The 19,228-nt window shown below is 49.8% G+C and overlaps 5 protein-coding genes across 5 annotated transcripts; 3 read left to right on the top strand and 2 right to left on the bottom strand.

The window, feature by feature from the left end:
• Positions 1 to 202: 202 nt before the first annotated feature.
• N7518_000233 (uncharacterized protein) lies at positions 203 to 2,941 on the bottom strand (the record flags this gene model as incomplete). The annotated part of the gene is made up of 8 exons (XM_057181161.1): positions 203 to 758; positions 847 to 1,094; positions 1,155 to 1,586; positions 1,655 to 1,953; positions 2,006 to 2,535; positions 2,584 to 2,705; positions 2,763 to 2,786; positions 2,879 to 2,941. The coding sequence occupies 8 exons, from the start codon at positions 2,939 to 2,941 to the stop codon at positions 203 to 205; spliced, it is 2,274 nt and encodes a 757-aa protein (XP_057046511.1).
• A 406-nt stretch (positions 2,942 to 3,347) lies between these two features.
• Positions 3,348 to 5,486, bottom strand: N7518_000232 (LCCL domain-containing protein; the record flags this gene model as incomplete). The annotated part of the gene is given in 3 exon segments (XM_057181160.1): positions 3,348 to 4,467; positions 4,482 to 4,958; positions 5,023 to 5,486. The coding sequence occupies 3 exon segments, from the start codon at positions 5,484 to 5,486 to the stop codon at positions 3,348 to 3,350; spliced, it is 2,061 nt and encodes a 686-aa protein (XP_057046510.1).
• A 1,897-nt stretch (positions 5,487 to 7,383) lies between these two features.
• On the top strand, positions 7,384 to 8,358 carry N7518_000231 (IMPACT family protein; the record flags this gene model as incomplete). The annotated part of the gene is made up of 1 exon (XM_057181159.1): positions 7,384 to 8,358. One exon carries the CDS (start codon positions 7,384 to 7,386, stop codon positions 8,356 to 8,358), a length of 975 nt encoding a protein of 324 aa, XP_057046509.1.
• Positions 8,359 to 12,993: 4,635 nt separating this feature from the next.
• N7518_000230 (lytic polysaccharide monooxygenase AA11 family protein) lies at positions 12,994 to 14,196 on the top strand (the record flags this gene model as incomplete). The annotated part of the gene is made up of 1 exon (XM_057181158.1): positions 12,994 to 14,196. One exon carries the CDS (start codon positions 12,994 to 12,996, stop codon positions 14,194 to 14,196), a length of 1,203 nt encoding a protein of 400 aa, XP_057046508.1.
• Positions 14,197 to 14,906: 710 nt separating this feature from the next.
• Positions 14,907 to 16,279, top strand: N7518_000229 (60S ribosomal protein uL4; the record flags this gene model as incomplete). The annotated part of the gene is made up of 4 exons (XM_057181157.1): positions 14,907 to 15,016; positions 15,086 to 15,180; positions 15,303 to 15,453; positions 15,523 to 16,279. 4 exons carry the CDS (start codon positions 14,907 to 14,909, stop codon positions 16,277 to 16,279), a joined length of 1,113 nt encoding a protein of 370 aa, XP_057046507.1.
• Positions 16,280 to 19,228: the final 2,949 nt, after the last annotated feature.

Below are 19,228 nucleotides of genomic sequence, written 5' to 3'. Positions count from 1 at the left end.
CATAGATCATAGAGGGCACGAAAGACATGAAAAGCAGACATCCGAGCAAATGCAACGGTGGCGGGTAGTCGAATAGTTTAGTTGGATGCGTCTTAAATGAAGACTACGAGGAAGAAATTCATAGCATCTCAGTATCCTGGAACAATTAAGCCTAATAGTAAGCGTGATATAGCCTGAAATACTCCGTAGTCATTCGCTAGTCTCACCCCGGATTAAACTGCGACATATCCTCCTCCAAAAGCCCCATCATGTACTGATTCCCCCAGAACCAATTCCCCAATTGCGCAGCAGTCCCCGAATCCTGTCCCTGCACTTGAGATGGATCGAGCGCCGAGAAACCACCCCCGTTCTGCTCGGATAATTCCGCCGAGCTGACATGCATACCGGGATTATCTGTCTGGAAATATCCCTGAGAGTTTCCCATCTGGAAGGTACCACTGTTTGGGGGATTCATAGGGTTTGTAGGCGCTAGTCCGAGAGCACTGAGGTACACATCGAATTCCTGACCGACCTCAATGAGATTTTGGTCTTGGTCTGCCGCTGTCTGGGTCCGCGTGTTAGCTTCGTAGTAAAGGCGGGCGACGGTGCCGAGCACTGAGCACAGAGTGTGTAATCGGTCGACGGATTGAGAGAAGGTGCTTAGCGGTTGGAGGGAGGCGATGAACTCTTCGAGTCGGGCGAGGTCGTCGCCGTTGGACGTTGTTATTATGTTGCAGAATATTACGATGAAGGGGACGAAGGGGGATAGGAGAATGCCCCTATATTGGTTTTGTGAGAGTTTGGTCTGAGAGTGTATAGCCATTGCAATGATAGCGCTGGTTGGGATCATGAATCATGAGTGCTTACCAGTGCATGTAGGAGATTTTCATGAAATCGTCTGTTTCGTTGAGCGCTGCAACGCACTGTCGGTGGATTTCCAGGGCTTCCCGGGCTGTCTCGATGCATTCTGGTATGAAGGTGGCAACAGATCCTGCATCTGTTGATGCTGGAATTGCTCGGTAGATCAAGGTCATGATAGCCAGCCGACTTACTTTGTCAGTTGCGAGGTACATGAGGTCGATCTCGGATATTTTAAGATCGGAGGCCATGAATTTCTACATGTTTCACGTTAGCAACTCGACTCAATCAAATCCACAGATAGCAGGAAGGTATACCTCAAACGGCTCCATGACCTTCGACTGCATCTCAGCGGCTAATCTGTGTGCATGTGTGACTCGTTCCCTTTCTGGCTTCTGCAGCGCCTCTGGGCTGTACAAATATTGGTAAACCTCACTTTGGATAATTGCCGACCTAGTCCACCATATACAGACGGGCCCCCATGGATAAGGGACATCTGCGCTCTCATCGAGCGGCGGTAGGCTAATGTCATAGTTCTGAATGGACGACGCACGTCCTAGACGCAGGGACATCATATTCAAAATTGTGTAGACAGACCAGAATAGATGTTGCTTTTGGCGTTGGACTGATATGGGATCGTGCTCCATTGAGGTAATGCGATGATACCCCAGTGTCTGGCACAGATTCATAGCTGTTGATGCTAACGTCCAGGCAACTGATGGCTTAGAAATCTCGAGTGCATGCATAGCCTGTATTGGTAAGTAAGGAGTCTACATGGGTTATATCCAAAAAGGACAAAATGGAAAGGGTGACTAACGCCTAGAGCCAACGCCATGATCGATTCATGGCTTGCAGGCATCAGGATATTCAAATTGGCAAGCGCTGTCTCCAAGTTGTCGCGACACATCTCAATGCAGTGCCGGTGCTCTTCTCGCGAACTGGCGTCTCTCTCCATGCCGCCATATTCGTAGAGAGCGCTGTACAAACAAAAGTTGGTTACAACAAATGCCGCATCGGAGTAATCGTCTATGCAGAAGTAGACTTCACGGCATTTTTCAGTGAAATATTTCACACTGAGAAAGGGGACATAGCCACCAAAGAAGGCCGGTGGTGTTTCTAGATGAGTAAGAATAGGAAGCTGGAGACATGTATTTGGAAGAAACCGCACCTTGAACCTTTCTCAATATGTCTAGAACCAATGGTAGAGGCGGCATCTCTAGATCACGGATGTCGCGTTTCACACCTAACCTCGCATTCTTAGTAGGAAGTTGACTTCCCTGCGAGTCTGCCTCTCGCCGTTGGTTCTGGATGCCGACAAGCTGCTTCAGCGACGAGAGAGCCGCGCTGATCTTCGGACTGGACAAAACCTGCGGCGAGCTTTTGGACACGGCAGATTCAAGAAACGCGCTCGCGTAGGCCCCATGGGCAGTCAGCGATGAGCTACCCTCAAACCCAGAGCTGTGGTCGTGCTGCTCGATAGTAGGATTCGCTAGATACAAAGGGCCCTTAGGCTTTGCCAGGTTCGATGTAGTGAATGACGGCTGCGAAGGGGTTGACTTCTGAGGCGAAGGGGCGAAATGAGACTCGCGCGAGTTTAAACCTGTGGAGCCTTGTAGTTGAGATGTATTTTTTGCTAGCTGTTGAAGAGTACTTTCAATGCTTGCCAGGCGTTCCTCGATCAAATCGATCTTTTTCTCACTGTGGTCGAGTCAATGGTTGTCCTATGATAGGAGAAAATGCTCATACTATTGATTTGAGATTAGAACCCGCCGTCGGGGCTCTGATGGCTTCTGGCCTCTGCCAGTAGATCGGCATGCAATGCTGGAGCTGCGACAGTTGGAGCATGGCGTGCGCTTATCGCATCGGATCTGTGACGGCGTGAGATCGAGTCATGATATCGTGCCACTGGAGTTGTAGCTGCATACCTTTCGCAGACGGCATTGATCACACTGTATGCATCATTAATATTTGATTAGCCAAAGCCGTATCTTTCCTTTCTTTTTCTAAGCTTGCAACTGCTTAGTTGTGGAGCAACACCTACCGCACGTCGGACCAGCGCGCTTGGCACATCCTGTCCCTCATGATCGGATTCCTCGGGCTCCATGAATTTTAAGACACTGCGTACCTAGCCTTGAAGTGTAACATAGAAATTGCTAAAATTAGAGACGAATGAAGCTTCAAATTGCGAGCCCGGGCTTGGTTGCCTTGGCCACCGGTACGATCACGTGGTAGGACTTTTATTGAGATGCGATACCAGAGAGACATATATGAATATATTAAATTTTGAGGTTAATCAGCAGATATGAGCGAACATAATATGTGATATCTTCATTTAACGTGACCAGTCATGAACGAGAGTGACCCAGCAAGCGCCGTGCCTGTTCTATTACTTTAATGGCACAGCGCGTCCAGCACACATGAACCAAAGTGTATAATCAATCTATCTTGCAAAGTGTGGTGGGATATAAGCGCGAAAACAACCTCGGTGTCCAATGCAGAGGGAAGCGGATCTATTTCTTAGGAGGCGCAGGGGGCCACCACGCGCCATCGCTCAGCCAGACTCCTGTCGGACTGTAGGATCCAGCCTCGGACCCTCTCAAAAACGCGAATCGGAAAAATAGGTCTTCGGGTTCATCATCAGGGTCACTATCAGCCAAAAGAACCGATCTAGGTTCAATGTTAGTGTCCAAATCACGATTGATTAGACGAGGATTTGTTTGTAGCTCCAGGCCATCATGGCCATGGCGATGCCAGGTGAATTCCCCGCGCTTGTCTTCGTCGAGATAGCCGCGCCAGCGCTCTACATCATTGAGAAGAAGGGAGACGCCGTCGACCGCTAGGTCGGCCATGCGATCATGTTCCCACAGAGAGAATGTGATGTTACCATTGCCGCGATAAGTGTGGTTCGAATCCAACTCTGGAAGGGAGACATTCACGGATGTGGCCGTGATATTAGGATAGGTAGCACCCCACCAGCCATGGATTCCATCTCCAAGTGGCGCTTGCTCTCCTAGGGCTGCCGGAGTCTCGATGATTGAGGCGAAGCCCCACCGCGCAACTCCATTGATGAAAAGACCCAGCAGCAGACCCTGGTAGACGAGCGAGGGCCGAGTGGGAAAGGCGGTGCCGGGCATGAGGAGAATGGCGAGGATATAATGGTGAATTCGAAGGCGAAGCCCAGGAAGGGGAAGCAAAATCAAGATGATGACACCCATGGTACCGTATATCTTCAAATACCGAGGGAGCAGACCTCCCTGGCGAATTTGCCACGCCTGGCTTAGGATAATCGAAATCACAATTGGGATGACGAGAGCCAATGCCAACTTTGCCCCGGGTTGTTTCTGAATGTCCATCGGAGTTAGACGCTGCAATGGAATCAATCGCGCAAAGGTATAGTTGTTCAGGGCTCCAGTGAACAGTGGAGGTAGGAAAAGGAACAACTTTGACAACTGGTAGATAGGCGAGGATATCGGCTGCAACAGCGGCGCAGCACAGAACTTGTAAAGTACGTAGACAACAAACGACGCTGGCAGCAGTCGTGACAGAAGACTGGAGACAAGGTCGGCCAAGAAAGGATACGAGGGCGGATCTCCAACAAGTCCCGTATGGCAGAACACCATGAAGAATGTACTGAAAAACAGCACAGGCGGTGAAGTACAGAAGAGCCACAGGATGCCAACTGCTGCAGCAGTGATTCCAAGAAGCGTCCAGCGTGGATCGGGGGGCAGCTAGCTTGCGGCGAGGATAGCTGGAGAAAGCTGAAAGCCTTCGGGAATGTCGATGGGAACCCGGCAGAGAGAATGCCGTGTTGCTTGACTGATGGGAAAGAGTGCGCTGCGCCTTCAAGCTTGACAACACCGCATCCGCCATCGTTGGAGATTGCACCGACATGGATTGCTGCCTGGCAGATAAAGCTATCCGCACGGTAAAGTGCAGGGTCGGAGCCATCCGGCCCAGGCCCTCCAATGACTAGGCCTTGGTAGTTGTATGTATTATTTCCCACAACGTAAGGCTCCAGTAATTTGGTATCACGGCAGTTCGCAGGACACCGGAAGGGAATAGTTGATGAAGAAAATGGACGGCAGTCGTTTCCGTTAATACCACATCCATTGTCGACCTCCCTAAAGCAATCGGTACATGTTAGCGAATTTTATACCTAGATGGCGCTTCCATTTCCGCACGTACCAGAAGTTCGTCGAGCAGGACAGCGTCTGAGGCCGACCGTAACCTTCGATATAACCGGAAGAACGCGAGTGCAATAAAACCAAAAACCAAGGCAAGAACCAAGATACATAGAGCAGCAATAAGAGTAAAGTCTTAAATTTGCGCTTTGGGAAGAAATGGTCAAGGTATTGGACTGGAAGTTCCTGGAATCGCGGAAACAGAGGCTTCAACAGAAGCATATGCGGGGGATCGGGACCCTTGACCCAATTGACAGTGGCGCGACCGACCTTTCGGAGCGGTAGCGGCACCCATCCCCAGCGAAACGACTTGGATGATTCTTGCAACCAGACGGGAAGAGTGCTGCCTGCCTCAACGTCCGGCGGCGGCAGGTCTTCGGAAGCTTCGGGATCGTTCAGACGCTCATCATCCTCAAGCAGCGGGGGAACATATAGCCTGGCGGCTTCCTCTCGGCCCTCTCCAAACATGGCGAAGCGTTGGCTTGGAGAGTGTGGTGTATTTGAAGAAACTAAAATGAACGCAACGAGCGATTGGGTATAAGGTTGCCAGTGGCTGAAGGGCGCTAGCGGTGCGATAGGCAGTGGGGATCTCCGTTAATTGGTATGTAAGGCGGAATATCACCAGGGACGTGGCCTGAAGCGAATAGAGCGAGCTAACCGTGTTAGACCTATAACATGAAGAGATAGGCGATATAAATACAAAAAAGACAAAGGTATGGGAAGAAAGACAGACGAGATCCAAGATGAGATCTGGGGAAGAGACAGCGAAGGCGGATCCCATCAGGCGGCCAAGGCAGCCAGGCAGCCAATCAGGTCGACCCGTGTGATGGTGTCCACAGGTGGCAACACGATCTCTCCGCCGACAACAATCTATCTTGGGGTGATCTTCAGTTCGGAGAAATTTGCAAAATATTGCACTAATGCAGGGAAAATCTTCGGATGTGATCTGAGCTTTTGAAACTATATCGCCGTTCCACCGTGCTGTCCGTCCTACACTGTGTGACAACAAGGCCAGTGATCACAGCCCTGGTACTGAACGACGAGGGAAAAGACATGATTGGTTGAGTTCCTAGGGCTTTCTGAGAAATCGAAGACCCAGATCCATGGGAACACCACATGGAAGCCACCTGGATGTACAAGCTTACTCGCGTGGGAAGAGCCTGACTCTGACGGTAGCAGATAGAACCGGCAGAAGAAATATGGTACATATAGCTACTTATGGAAGTAGGTAGGTATTCCCCGGCTTTTCCCCTTCTTCTTTTTCTTTTCTTGGTGTTAACTTGTCTTGTTGTTAACTTGTCTTGTTGTCTTGTCGACTTGGCGATAATTTGGTACCTTGTTGAGGAGAAAGGATTTTGTTAATACGCCGCAAGGGTATCCAGGTGTCAATATGGAGAAGCCCTTCGAATGGTGGTCGGTTAAGCGTTAATGTCAGAAGGTGGTGTAAGTGTTTATTGTCCAGGGTCAGGGTCTTGATTCCCTTTGTTGTATTGCTCCAAGTTGTAAACAGTAAAGTCGGGTTTGAATCTTGATGCACATTTCATATATTGCAGCAGCCTCGTTATGCTCATTTCCGTGCATTTCAGATATTTCAGTTGCCAGTGGTTGAGAGTATAAAAGGAAGTCGGATTTGCGTGAGGGCATGATGTCAAAGTAGCAAAGCAAAGCAAGATTGAAGAGACTGAAAAGACACACGAGTCATGCGAGATATGTTAGGAAGGCCCTGCTTGGTTGAAAGGTACCTTTAAGCTCAATGAGAAGAGCAAGAAGGCATTGTGATGGGAGTCACATGGTGGCAGCGGGTTGGCAATGTACGAGGCTCTGCATGCATAAAGCTCTAGTTGACTGTTATGGACATTGAAGATTGTGAAGCCCATATATCTAAAACAGTCAGCCCCATGAAGTGGCAATGGTGAAGGTCGATTGGAAATAGAAGGTAACGCAGGTAGATAGATGGAAGGCGGATGGAGGCAGTGGATAACAGATACTCACGCCCTTGGATTGACGCCAGGCCCAAAGGCGTCTGGAGTTCAACACACTAGATAGATAAATGATAATCATTTTAGTGGACTCAATTCCATGGCGTTTTAGTTCAGCTATATGGCATATGCCACTCGGTACGGAGTACGGAGTAGTGAACTGTGAATTACATTGAATATCAAGCAAAGTCTAAAAAAAAATCTCCGAGCCCAGGATTCGAACCTAGATCGCCTGGGGTCCTAATACGGAAAGAGAACGCCAAGAAGTGGCAGTCCATATCGAAATAGGTGCCTGGATGCCTGAATTAACTGTGGGGTCAGCCATGGACTCTCACAAATAATTAAAACCTCACCCCGCACGAGCCTCAAGCTCTGCAACCGGCATGATGCCTCTAGTTTCCGAAAATGAAGAGCTCGCCGAAGAAATCGAAGCCGTAAACGCCATCTACGATCCCGGAACAGTAACCGTAACCCGCACGACCCCCGCAAATGCGACAACCAACACACTTGACCTAGGGAGTCCCGCGCACTCCAATAACAACATCTATACCACAGTGGTCACTCTCCAAATCCCAGAACAACCCCACCTGTCCTTTATCCTCGGCTTCGAAGCCTCATACCCAGACTCCCGACCCGCCGTACTGGGAACAGCATCGACGGCCGCACGCGGGGAAGGCAAGATCGCCATCGATGTATTGGAGGGGATCGTACAACGGACCTGGCAGGTCGGCGCCGTGTGTCTATTCGATGTAATCAGCGAAGCCGTCGATATATTCCCGGAATTGAGTATCGGACAGGACGATGTCGGCGACTCGTCTACTCAGACACCAACTGTCGACGCGTCGTCGACCGCCACAGAGGCCTTTGGAGCTCTGTCCCTGCGCGACGCCTTCGGCCTCGATGCCCCGCCCGAATGGATCCTCTCGGACGTGGTCTCCGAGAAGAAATCGGTGTTCGTGGGCCGTGTAGCCCGTGTTACTTGTCTAGCGCAGGCGCAGGCTTTTCTTGATCATCTTACGGCTACGGATCGGAAGGTTGCGGCCGCGTCGCATAATATTAGTGCTTGGCGCATTCGGCACAGGAAGGATGGGGATGGCGAGGGTGGGGAGACTGTTGTTCAGGATTATGATGATGATGGGGAGACTGCTGCTGGGGCCCGGTTGTTGCATGTTATGCAGTTGATGGATGTGTGGAATGTCGTGGTTGTTGTTTCGCGATGGTATGGAGGCATTCAACTTGGTCCGGCGCGGTTCCGGCTCATTAATGATGCTGGTCGTGATGCTTTGGTCAAGGGTGGGTTTACTAAGGAGAGAGAGGAGGCTGCGGCTGCGGAGAAAGGAAAGAAAAAGGGCAAGAAATGAGGGGACTGATGATCTCCCTGGTGATTTTGGATGCTCCGGACTCCGGAGACCCCAAATTGAATTCATTTATATGGGAATTCTGGCCCGTCTGAGGCGGACATGATGAAACACCCGGGTCCGCATAGCCAGGGTGCTTGATGCAACCTCGAACAGGCAGCAACCGCACTGCAACTGCGGATACAACTTTCCTCCTTGGAAAGTGTCTAAGACTTTATGTCTTATCCTAAGACTGGGATTTGCCAAATTAGTGGTGCGTTGCCCATCATGCGACACTGTCTACGAAGTACTGACGACAGGTAATGCTGACAGATGATCAAAGACACAGTCTAGCATACGATGAAAGATTTTGCCATCTGGGCCCAGACAAAAGTCAGGCCAGTGCAATGAGCCATTCAGAGCCACAACCTTTGATGTCTGTTCCGGCAAAAGCAGCAGGCGTAGAACGAACCAATCACGAGCCGTAATATCATTGAGATTTTTACATCCACCACTACTACATATATAACAACTTTCGTCCGAAGTGCTGGCTAGCGGTTCTTTGCCTAGGAAATCGCCTTCTCATGGTGCTTGCCGGACTGACATAGTTGATAGTTGTTTCGCTCGAAGCTCCACGATTCCTCACGTTATTAACCCTCCATCCCGAGATGCTCTGTATGTATTCGTGAGATCTTCACATTTTCCATCATTGCTGCGGGCTGCAATCTGGTCTCACGCAAGACCAGCCACGCCGCGACAAAACTGGGACTTTTTCGCCTGAGGCTGGCTGTGAGGATGGAAAGCTGCGCCTCTCGCATACCATTGCTATGGAAGATTGTAGATATCCTTAACTAACGGGTAAAACTGCTTACAACAGTGGGTATAATTCAACCGGCCGGAGCCGGGTGGTGGACCCTGACTATGTTGGAGGAGCAATTTTAAGCGATTCGCAAACGAGAAATCCACTGGCATGAAGCCAAGGAAGGCTTGGCCAAAGTCAACCAGCGGAGCCGAAGGATCGACCCTGACTACGACTCTAGAAGCATTCAGGAAACAGCAATGAGGCCATGTCCATGCAACTACCAGTTAGTTAGCGATTATGACTACCCCCTAGGCACTCTACCTAGATAGCGCTGCAATCCCGCTGGCAACAGAACACGATGCCAAGCCTTGGCAGGGGCGGCCCCGCTTCTAACGGGGAACTCTTGGGCCCTGTGGTGACCTTACAATATTGTCTGCGGGCAAGGATTAAGGGTCTCACCTGTGCTTTCACTCCCGCCACTATGTGATTCTGTGTAGCGCATAGCCCCTGTTATGTGTCTTATTTTCGATTAGTACCCAATTGAAATCCTTCTCCGCATCGTCTAGAAGAATCCACAGATTGTCCCCTCTTTCAGACCCCACACTTGAAGGCCCGACTCGCGCCCAGGATTCACATTTCCCGGGCGAGCTGGCTGTTCGCTACCTACTGGGCGACCACAATCAACGCTTCTAACATACTAGAAGTGGACCTAATTTCCCACGCAACGAAACATACCCACCGAGTGGTTCCCTGTTGTCTTTGCTTTCCAGAATCCCAAGCACGCTAAACACCTAAATCCGCATCTTTCACACAATATACTAAATTTCGATGACAGCAACCGCACCCTTGCGCGGGCTCATGATCTCAGATGGGCAAACTAGACTAGCGCGGACCCCTACTTTGCATACGAGTTCTTCGGTGCCCTCCGCAACGAGAGTCGGCAGCTAGTGAGCTGGGTCCTGACCTGGCAGAGTTGCGAAGAGGATGCCTTTGGAAAACATCCTCTCAGCGCCGATATGATCAGCAACATGTCCACTTCGGCAACCTGGTTCACTACTCAGAGTTCCGCCCCCAAGGTGGATCTTGTTGCTGCTACAGCCAACAGGATATGTCCAGGGTAATACGGCGTGGCAATCACTGTGACTGACAAAACTATGGAGGTCCCACGTGGGTCAATTGGTCTGGCGGTGACTACACCAATGACACATGCGCAGTGGTGGTGTCCACACCGAATCCCACGTTGGATCCTTGTCGCGTCGAAATTGACAAGACTATTGTCGCAAGTATAGAGGCCTCTTTGAAAACTCGCTTATGCGATGGTTTAGACCCACCGGCCGATTGCCCAAGGATGACAAGAATGCCGCGCAACAAATGGCTGTGGCTGGCGTATCCTGCGTGCTGGCTGCATTTGGGGCCTTAAGTTTCTTTCTTCCGTGACCATATTCCTACGTTAGTCCTTTGAGACCCGATGTCCTACTCTTGCTACAAGGCTGTCGCTTTCAGCCTTGGCCGTAGCAGGCTCCTAATGAGAGACTAGATGCCAGACATCTCGTAGTACAAGATCGGTTTGGCTGCCGGGTTGACATTCTCTTCGCCTCATGCCTAACTCTCGCGTAGCAACTGAATCGAGCTTGCGAGTTGGAAGCCACGCCCATAATTAGGCGCTCGCGAACGACTTGGTCAATGTGACACGTCGGTAGCACACCGTGTTTGGCAACATCGATATCAGGTCTTGAGTAGCCACGTAGGTAGAACATGAAACCTCTTTCACGTGTGAATCGGCATACGAACGGTTAGTTCCGGGTTTCATGCCCGATTTCAAGGATATACCGACTGTAAGCGCTTAAACAGAAATACAACCTCACGGGAAAAGAGCGGAAAGTAATATGCAGGTGGTTTGATTGCGATAGATCAGAGGTTTAACTAGTTAATTAATTAGAATTAGTTTAGAATTAACAATAAGAATTAAGGAGTCACATTTAAGGAATAGTGGGGTTTGCAATATACTAGGTCAACATATATCACGGGAATACCGAGGTAGTCGATAAGATCAACAGACAAGCTACAACGCTGAAATGAAGCTCAACCCTTTAGGATTTCATTTCGTAGATCATGGAAGTCCATATCTTCTACGTTGTAGGCTAGGCAGCCGGTATTGCTTGAAATTTCAGGGAGCGCTAACTCGGCGATTTCCACTGGCTTCTATATTGGTTCTACGGAGTAGCCGGGCTTACAGCTGATCGAATGTTAGAATGGGACCGCTAATTTAGCGTGAAGGAAAATATATTAATCCGTGTTAATCCGCGTTTCGACCATCTATCTGCTCAGAGGGGTCTTAGCGAATGTCGAGATCTCTCTTTACACTAGGATGTCTTCATAGCTTATAATAGACGTTCATAAAGACCCCGTGATCATTATTTACAGTATTATCTTTACCACTAAATCCTATCTTCTTCTGTACTAGGGTATTATAACCCCTAAAAGAATCCCGACATTCGCTGATGTCTGACATTCGCCGAGCTCTCGGAATTCGGATTAATACATGTTCCTCTGGGCCAAGAGGCGCTAAAAATTAGCGGTCCCATTCTAACATTCGACCAGCTGTCGGTCGGAGTAGCCGAGTTGAGATTAAGTGCATTTGGTGGAGCTGCGTAATCCTACTTTTGATACTTTTAAAATTAGTGAGATCTCTGGAGATCTTGTCAAGATTGACACATTCACATTGTTAAACTAAAGGGGGAAAGACAAAGTTCCGGTGTTAGATAGATTGGAAGGCTGAAGAGACGATGGCTTGGGTTACATTGTCCCACTGCGTCATTAAGGGTTTGAAGAGCACTACTCCGGTGAACATGAAACACACCTGTCAACGTTGGCAACAGAAGAACAGCCATAAACAGCGCCAATAGGGAGTTCATTTGCCAGCGGCTTTGATGGTGCGACGAATCCAGGGGCTTGTCTGTGCGGTGGTTGGCTCTTCTCCAGCCGCCCGGCTTAGTCCCAGCGGGTATCTGCGAGAAGTCTCTCTCGTCTTCCTACTGGTCGTCTTTTTAGTTTTCGACTGGGAATCAGCTTTGCACTGCAACCTCTGAACTTCAGTGGACAAAATGAGGGGGGAAATAGGAGTCTGAAACATCCACCCCTTGGCCTTCCCCACTATCTCCGTGATGTCTCTGTACTTTCAGACGTGTCGGGTTAGCCACTCAGAGGCTGGGATTGGGGATCTTCGAGAGGCTTGCAGGGCCCGAGAGACCCATGTCTGTATATATAATTGACGCCAACGCCATCCCTCTTTTTTTCCTTTGCCTTTACTTCCATTCTCTTCTTACTTCGATCAATTCGGCATTCAGGCTAGACCTGTGTCACTTTCCTTCTTTCCATCGATTTTTGCCTGTGGCAAAACATCATACATTCCTTTTTGAAGCCCATCTTTGAGACAATACAAAGACGCCCTATTGTTCATCAACAAAGAACCCGGGAAACACTTCCGATACATTGAATCAGTGTGTTTGTTTCATTCACTCTGATACAAAGGTATTGTTTCTCCTGCCTTTGTTTCATCGTTGCCTCAGATCTATATACGTCTGATCTATTGTGGGAAATCTATCATCTATTGAAGGGGACATCTATATGCCTTGCCTACAATAGACAATAGACATAGACCTATCAATGAGACACTGTCGATATATATACCCCAAGCCCATCATGTTCTCTGTTCAAGTCTCTCATTCCATGCTGACATCCTACTACAAGATCCATTCCTTTCTGACATCTGATTCCATTCGTCTGGCACGAATCGATCCCATTTGCAACATTTGTCTATCCAAAATCTCAAACCCCAAAAATTTCAATCAGCCAAGATGTTCATCACCTTCAACTTCATCGCTGCCCTGATGGGCGCTTCCATGGTCAACGCCCACATGATCATGAGCGTCCCCGTCCCTTATAGCAAGGACAGTCTCAACAACTCGCCTCTGGCAGCAGATGGCAGTGACTTCCCATGCAAGCTTCGCGATAACGCGTTCGAGGCTCCCGAGGCCGAGACCATCATCGCCATCGGCGAGTCGCACCCTCTGTCCTTCATCGGCAGCGCCACCCACGGCGGTGGTTCCTGCCAGATCAGTCTGACCACCGACCTGCAACCCTCCAAGACCTCCGAGTGGAAGGTCATCAAGTCCTTCGAGGGTGGCTGCCCTGCCAATGTCGATGGCAACATGTCTGGCGGCGCCGACGTCGTCGATCCCTACTCTTTCAACTTCACCATTCCCGACGGAATCTCCGCTGGCAAATACACCCTCGCCTGGACCTGGTTCAACCGCATCGGTAACCGCGAGATGTACATGAACTGCGCCCCAATCACTGTCTCGGGTGGCTCCTCCAAGCGCTCCCCTGAGGAACTCGAGAAACGCGCTGCTAGTTTCCCGCCCATGTTCGTCGCAAACGTCAATGGCTGCACCACCCCGGAGAGTGTCGATATCCGCTTCCCCCAGCCAGGTGACGATATCGAGTATGACGGTGAACCCGCTAACCTTGCCGCGGAGGGCTCCGAGGCTTGCACCGGTACCGCTACCTTCGGCGGCTCCGCTATCACTGCTTCTTCGGGCTCCTCTAGCTCTGGCTCGGACTCTGGCTCCAGCTCATCTGTCGCTTCCTCCAGCTCTACTTCTGCCCCCGCAGAGAGCGCCTCCACCGCAGCCACCACGGTATCCGCCGCCCCAGTCCCAGAAGCTACTTCTTCGAGCGCACCCGTTGACCCCGAGCCCGTGGCCTCCTCAACAACTGCCGCAGCTCCCGCGACATCCTCTTCGACCTCCGGATCCACCTCCGGTGCCCTGACGGGTAGCTGCAGTACCGAGGGTGAGTGGAACTGCATTTCAGGCACCTCCTTCCAGCGCTGTGCTTCTGGCACCTGGTCCGCTGCTCAGCAGATGGCGACCGGCACGGTTTGCAACGCTGGTCAGAGCGAGGAGCTTGTTATCAGCGCCAGTAAGAAGGCGCGTCATCTCTCCAGCATGCGCTTCCGCAACCACGCCTTCGGTGTTCACCATGCCCACTCTATCTAATCTAGTTAGATATGGAAACAGTCCGCTAGTTTCGGATACACTTCGTCCCCATCATGGATGGTTTTTTTGATTCTTGTCTCTTATTGATCTTTCATTTCTTCTGGGCTGGTCCTTTCGCTTTTCGGTGCATTATATGTTCCTTTCTTCCTGTACATTAAGAGATGAGACCAGGAAAATAGGACATCTCAAAGGTTTCGATATAAAGATATCCTTGTACACTGTATTGATCGATGTTGTAGCATATGTAAAAGTCTAGGGTTCGTATTGTCAGTAGTCTGTAGAGATTAGTGCTCGAACAATAGTGCTATTTGTCCATGTCCATTGGGAAGATAGAGAAAGTCAGCTGCAGAAATACCACTGCCCACGAGTTTAGTGGCTCTTGACAAGTTTCTAGCTGCAGAATCAAATTGTAGCGATAGACAGTCAAATCTCTAGCATGTTTGCCTCGACTTTGAGTACTGGAACTTGCTTGACTTCAATGTTGAGGATCGCACCTGCCAGATATGGATAGACCCACTTGTGGACCCACGTGATAGCTCAGATTAGCTAATTCCTATCCATCCACGCTAGTCCCCAAATGGCAGGAAGGGCTTAGGGTTTGCCGCCCCACCGCATTTTCTCACTAAGCGAAAAAATCCACACCGAGTTGTGAAGCCCCCCGACTCAGACAGATTGGATCTTCAACCTCACCTCGACACCGACCAGCAACAATGGCCTCTCGCCCGACTGTCTCGATCGCCACGGCTGCGGGCAAGCCCTCCGGGGCCTCCCACCCCCTTCCCACTGTGTTCTCTGCTCCTATCCGCCCGGATATTGTCCAGTATGGCTCGCCAAAATCTTGAAGCATTTACAAATCGATGGAGGGGAAGTGCTGACCGTCGCTCTACAGGCATGTTCACACTGGTATGGCCAAGAACAAGCGCCAGCCCTACGCCGTGAGCGAGAAGGCTGGTGAACAGACCTCCGCTGAGTCCTGGGGTACCGGTACGTTACTGGCACATTTTTCGAGATTGGAAGGATTGGATTGAAATTTGCAAAAATTTCGCGATCGTCAAATCCTTCTCTATTGAGAGCAATAACTGACTGAATTGCTTTTCATCGAATAGGTCGTGCTGTCGCCCGTATCCCCCGTGTCTCCGGTGGTGGTACTCACCGTGCCGGTCAGGCTGCCTTCGGTAACCAGTGCCGTTCCGGTCGTATGTTCGCCCCTACCAAGGTCTGGCGCAAGTGGCACCAGAAGGTCAACGTTGGCCAGCGGTATGTGGAATCCAATTCGACGAATCGAACGCCTAGAGAATGGAGGAACTAATGAACCCGCGCCTACAGTCGTTTCGCTACCGCCTCCGCTCTGGCTGCTTCTGCTTCCCCCGCTCTGCTCTTCGCCCGCGGTCACCGTGTCGCCAACGTCCCCGAGGTTCCCCTCGTCGTTGAGTCCAAGGCCGTTGAGTCCCTGAACAAGACCAAGGCCGCCATCGCCCTCCTCCAGGCTGTCGGTGCCGGACCCGATCTCGTCAAGGTCCAGAAGTCCCGCAAGATGCGCGCCGGTAAGGGTAAGCTCCGTAACCGTCGCTTCCGCCAGCGCCGCGGACCCCTCGTTGTCTACAACCCCGAGACCGACGGCAAGGACCTCGTCAAGGCCTTCCGCAACATCCCCGGTGTCGAGACCTCGCCCGTCTTCTCTCTCAACCTCCTCCAGCTCGCCCCCGGTGGCCACCTCGGTCGCTTCGTCATCTGGACCTCATCGGCCTTCCAGGCTCTCGACCAGGTCTACGGCACCACCACCAGCCCCTCGGCTCTCAAGCGGGATTACCTCCTGCCCTCCAACCTGGTGGCCAACGCTGACCTGACCCGCCTCATCAACTCCTCCGAAATCCAGTCCGTTCTGAAGGCCCCCAAGGGCGAGGCCCGCACCAAGCGTGTGAACGTCCAGAAGAAGAACCCCCTTCGCAACAAGCAGGTCATGCTCCGCCTCAACCCCTACGCCGCTGCCTACTCCAAGCAGAAGCTTGGACAGCAGTCCGTCGATGGTGGCAAGCCTACTGCTCCTGCCGCGGCTTTCATCAACACTCTCCACGAGGATTAAGCGGGTCTTTATTTGCCCCTGCTCTTTTCTTTGTTAACTGTGTTTCGTTGGCAAAACCGTAGTCAGCAAAAATGAATCAATGCCTTTTTTGCAATACCCATGGGTCTATTTGGAGTAGTAATGTGATCGGTTTTCCGTGTTCTTCTAAGACCCTCGAATTCTTTGTATCGTGCATGGTAAGTGTAGATATAGATGGTCGAGGTTTTGTGACCTGTCTAGCCTGATCATCGTTTACATGGATGTGAATGTCAACCCTTCCGCTGATTACAACCTGACTCTAATCGAGCATGATGGCTGCCTTTTCCAAAGCTCACTACGAAGAACTAGATCTGGTTCTTTTTCAGGGTCACTTTGGCCTTACTGACTAGGAGTCTGTCTAAAGCTGTGTGATCTTCCATTAAGACACTTCTCCTTTCCTCTCCTTTTCAATTACTTCCAGCTTCTATCCAGTGAGTGAAACAGATTGCTTGTCTCTTGTAGACTACCGGTCGCTCGCTCGACATCCTTATATCGATGCCGGAAACTCGCTTGGCTATCTATCCTTGGTGGTTTGCAATGTACTCACCGCAAATTCAGGTGTCTGATTCCATACGAGACAACAGGCGAGAGGCTCATCATTTCTTTATCGTAGAACCAATTAACACCTCTTAAATGAGAGGAAATTTCATATATATCTGTACATAGACATGACTATTTTCCATTATTGTCAGAGAATATGATTATTGGAAATAATTATTTTCAACATCTAAGTATATAGATGGAGGTGCATATAAAAGTCAATATGTCCAGAGTAACCATGGATAGGGATGCGGCTCCCTTTCCCGCGAAACTTCTTCAAGTGCAATCATACCAAGGGAACTCACTTCATAATATTTCAACTGAGACTGGACAAATAGTCGAGCATAAATGACAATGTCTCAACCCACAGCGGGAAATATCACATGCCAACAAGTTTCCTCACAGCCCACTTAGTACCGGTATAAAGTATAAACCCGATGCAAGCACGGAAACTATCCCAATTAATTCATGCATAATGCCAGATAAGCCGGCAAGTCAAGTGAAACATACATCATGACTTGCTGAGTTAGCGCGAGTGGTTCGATAAAAAGCAGCTCGTAAGATATTGATTGGTGTCGTGGTTATTGAGTTTCGGCATTTGCAGACGATGGATAACAATCCAAAGAAAAGGCCAGTATTATTGAAACACGGGATATCGAAATTAGACAAATAAGCATTCCAGTGTCTTATTTCGGCAGCTTCACATGTCACTGCTTGCAATATAATTGACTTTTCGTCTGCCCCGTTGGTTCCCTGGAAATATATAGGTTTTTAGGCATATATACGGAGCTCCGTATAGCGCCGGGACGTGAACAATGATATAAAGAATAAAGTTTGTGCACCCTTCTATGCACGTTTCTATCATTTTCGGAGTTGTGTGCACCTTGAAAGTTGGTGCTGCAACGTATATCTACGAATCCTCTACTCTGTACGGAGTACAACTTAGGGAGTACAACAACAACATACCCCGCAGGGCACGGATCAAGCTCGGGAAATCCCAATGTCAATGCCGATGATCACCTAAGCGGAATACCTTTTTGGATGTCGGGCAAGGAGATCAGGGACGTGCCGGGGTAGATGCCAAGGAAACCTTCAGGCCCCAGGGTCCGCAGGTGATACATACATGTAACATAACTAGTCGCTTGCGAGTCCGGGATCTTACGTCAGTTAAAGAGCTTTTTTAGTCCTGCATGTTGATGCTATTGAGTGCTTGAGAGATCACTATATTTAAGGCTGTATGTTGATAGTTAGAGGGTCTGACGTCTCTGTTGTATTATATATACAACCTTTCAGGAATCCATGGATACATACAACATAGTTATGCAAGAGTCTAGGATAGATATGTATTCTAGTAAAGCCACCCAATCCCCTCAGTCAAATATGCAACACTAATCAGGAACATATAGCCGAGAGATCCTGAAAGCCCCAAGCCGTGCGATCGGAGGGAAAAATCTCCGATCCGAGGAAACAAAGAGAAAAAAGCCACAAAAATATAAAAAGAAAAGAAACGAAAACGTGTAAAGAGCGCTCTCGGTAAGATCAACCGACGGATAAGCTGCACGAGCAAGGAGAAAAACCTACCTTGTGGGTAAATAAACGCCCGGGTCTCGTGCTGGTCTCTATTCGCAGATCACAAAGCGGGTGCTCGTCTAAGTATAGGCATGTCTCACTTGAGCAGCTAATACAAATCAGTTCAGGGGTGCAGAGCGTGTTGGCGCTATCAGGAGTCAATCAGACACTAGCTCCGTGCAAAACATGTTGCAGTAGTAATGTTGCAATACATTAGTGTCTACGGAGGAGGAATGGACACGGTGGGTATACTCCTCCGTATAGAATTGGGAAGTGTTTCTAATTATTTAGCTTATTTCTTTGTTCCGACGGCAAACTCCGTAGAACTGTTCACAAAGTAACTAGAATACATAACTAGCCGAATAAACCGAATAAACTCAGTTACTTTATGTGGATCATTGTACCGGCTGTCTCTAGTCGCTCCCTATACAACGGATTTCATTGGACTTCTACGCGGATTAATCCTCCGCCCAACCCAAAATTTTGGAGTCTCGGTATTTGCTCGGAGAAACTAGATCCCGTAAAAGGAGGCTACTCCGTATAGGAAGCTGACATCTCTAAACTGCCGAGTCTTAGAGGATTAACGGCGGAATCCCGATATCCCGGGTAACTCGCGTCATTTCACGGGCCTTTCCTAGAACAGAAAACGCACACTCCAGGGGCTGAGACCGTACCAGACGACGATCCCGAAGGCTTGCAGATCTGATCGCCAGAAATTGAGACTGACGTCTTACGTGGTCAGTTCCAGAGTTGCATCCAGAGTTGCATCGCCGTTGGACTAGGGTTCCCTGTTGAATAAAGAATGTGGTAATTGTATGGGCA

This window comes from Penicillium psychrosexuale (genome assembly GCF_028828465.1).
Source record: "Penicillium psychrosexuale strain IBT 29551 chromosome Unknown utg000001l, whole genome shotgun sequence".
Lineage (NCBI taxonomy): Eukaryota > Fungi > Ascomycota > Eurotiomycetes > Eurotiales > Aspergillaceae > Penicillium > Penicillium psychrosexuale.
This window is presented reverse-complemented; position numbering and strand designations above follow the sequence as displayed.